The sequence below is a fragment of the Gekko japonicus genome, unplaced genomic scaffold, assembly GCF_001447785.1.
Source record: "Gekko japonicus isolate JY-2015 unplaced genomic scaffold, Gekko_japonicus_V1.1 scaffold5763, whole genome shotgun sequence".
Classification (NCBI taxonomy): domain Eukaryota; kingdom Metazoa; phylum Chordata; class Lepidosauria; order Squamata; family Gekkonidae; genus Gekko; species Gekko japonicus.
In genome coordinates this window covers 36,494-37,345 of record NW_015171677.1, presented here as the reverse complement: position 1 = coordinate 37,345, position 852 = coordinate 36,494, and the positions used below count along the sequence as shown (strand labels likewise).

The window sequence follows — 852 nt, the reverse complement described above, 5'->3', positions numbered from 1 at the left end:
ACGTTTCGCTCTCCCCCTCCCCCTCCCCCGGACGACACGCCCTGCTTTAACCGGGAGACCTCAAAGGGGTCTCCAGGGAAGAATCCGCCCCCGCCCCACCCCCAGTTTTTGGCCCCCAGCTTGACATGACGTCGAGCCCCCTTCCCGCGTGTGCCCACCGCCCGACAGCCGGGCCGCGCTAAGGAGGGGCCGCCCTCCCGCCCCCTTTCGCCCTTCCGTTTCCTCCGAAATGTCGCTCTTTCTCTTAAGCGTTTCCATCAGTTTCCGAAGCAGACAGGGGCAGCAGCCTCCTCTCCCTCCCTCCCCGCCGCCGCCGCCCCCGCCCCGTCGGGTTCAGCCGCTGATGCAGCCCTGGATCTTCGCCTCTCCCTCGCACATCCGACTTCTTCTCCCCGAGATCCGACAAAGCGGGCCGTCCCCTTGCGCCCCCCCCCTCCTTTCTGCTCGTCACTCCCTCGGAGAACCGTGAGGATTCCTGGAACTGGAGAGCCAGTCTTGCTTAGGATGCCGCGCAAGGCGACCGGAGAGGGTCCCCAGGCCGGCCAGGGAGCGCGGCCTTGAGCTGCCGGAGTCTCGCGGAGGATTTGGAGAGGGGGGGCAGAGGGAGGGAGGGAGGGGTTCCCCCGGCGGCCTCCCCCCGGCTTTTCGGAAAGAAGAGAAGAGGCCGTCGGCGCAAGGGGCCGGCATGGCGCTCAGCTCCAGGGCCCACGCCTTCTCCGTGGAAGTCCTGGTGGGCAACTCTCCTAAGCGCAAACTGCGGGATCCGGAACAGGAGCGGCCCGAGAAGGCGGCGGAGGGGCGCTTGCGGAAAAGCCAGACTGCGGCACCAGGTAAGTCTCTCCCCACCAGTGT

At 67.6% G+C, this 852-nt stretch overlaps 1 protein-coding gene across 1 annotated transcript in view; it reads left to right on the top strand.

Moving 5' to 3' along the window:
* Positions 1-685: 685 nt before the first annotated feature.
* TBX22 (T-box 22) overlaps positions 686-852 on the top strand; it is a 33,104-nt gene continuing 32,937 nt past the window's right edge. Inside the window, exon 1 of the mRNA XM_015420009.1 lies at positions 686-830. Within this exon, the coding sequence (XP_015275495.1) occupies positions 686-830 (145 nt within the window). The remainder of the gene's footprint in view (positions 831-852) is intronic.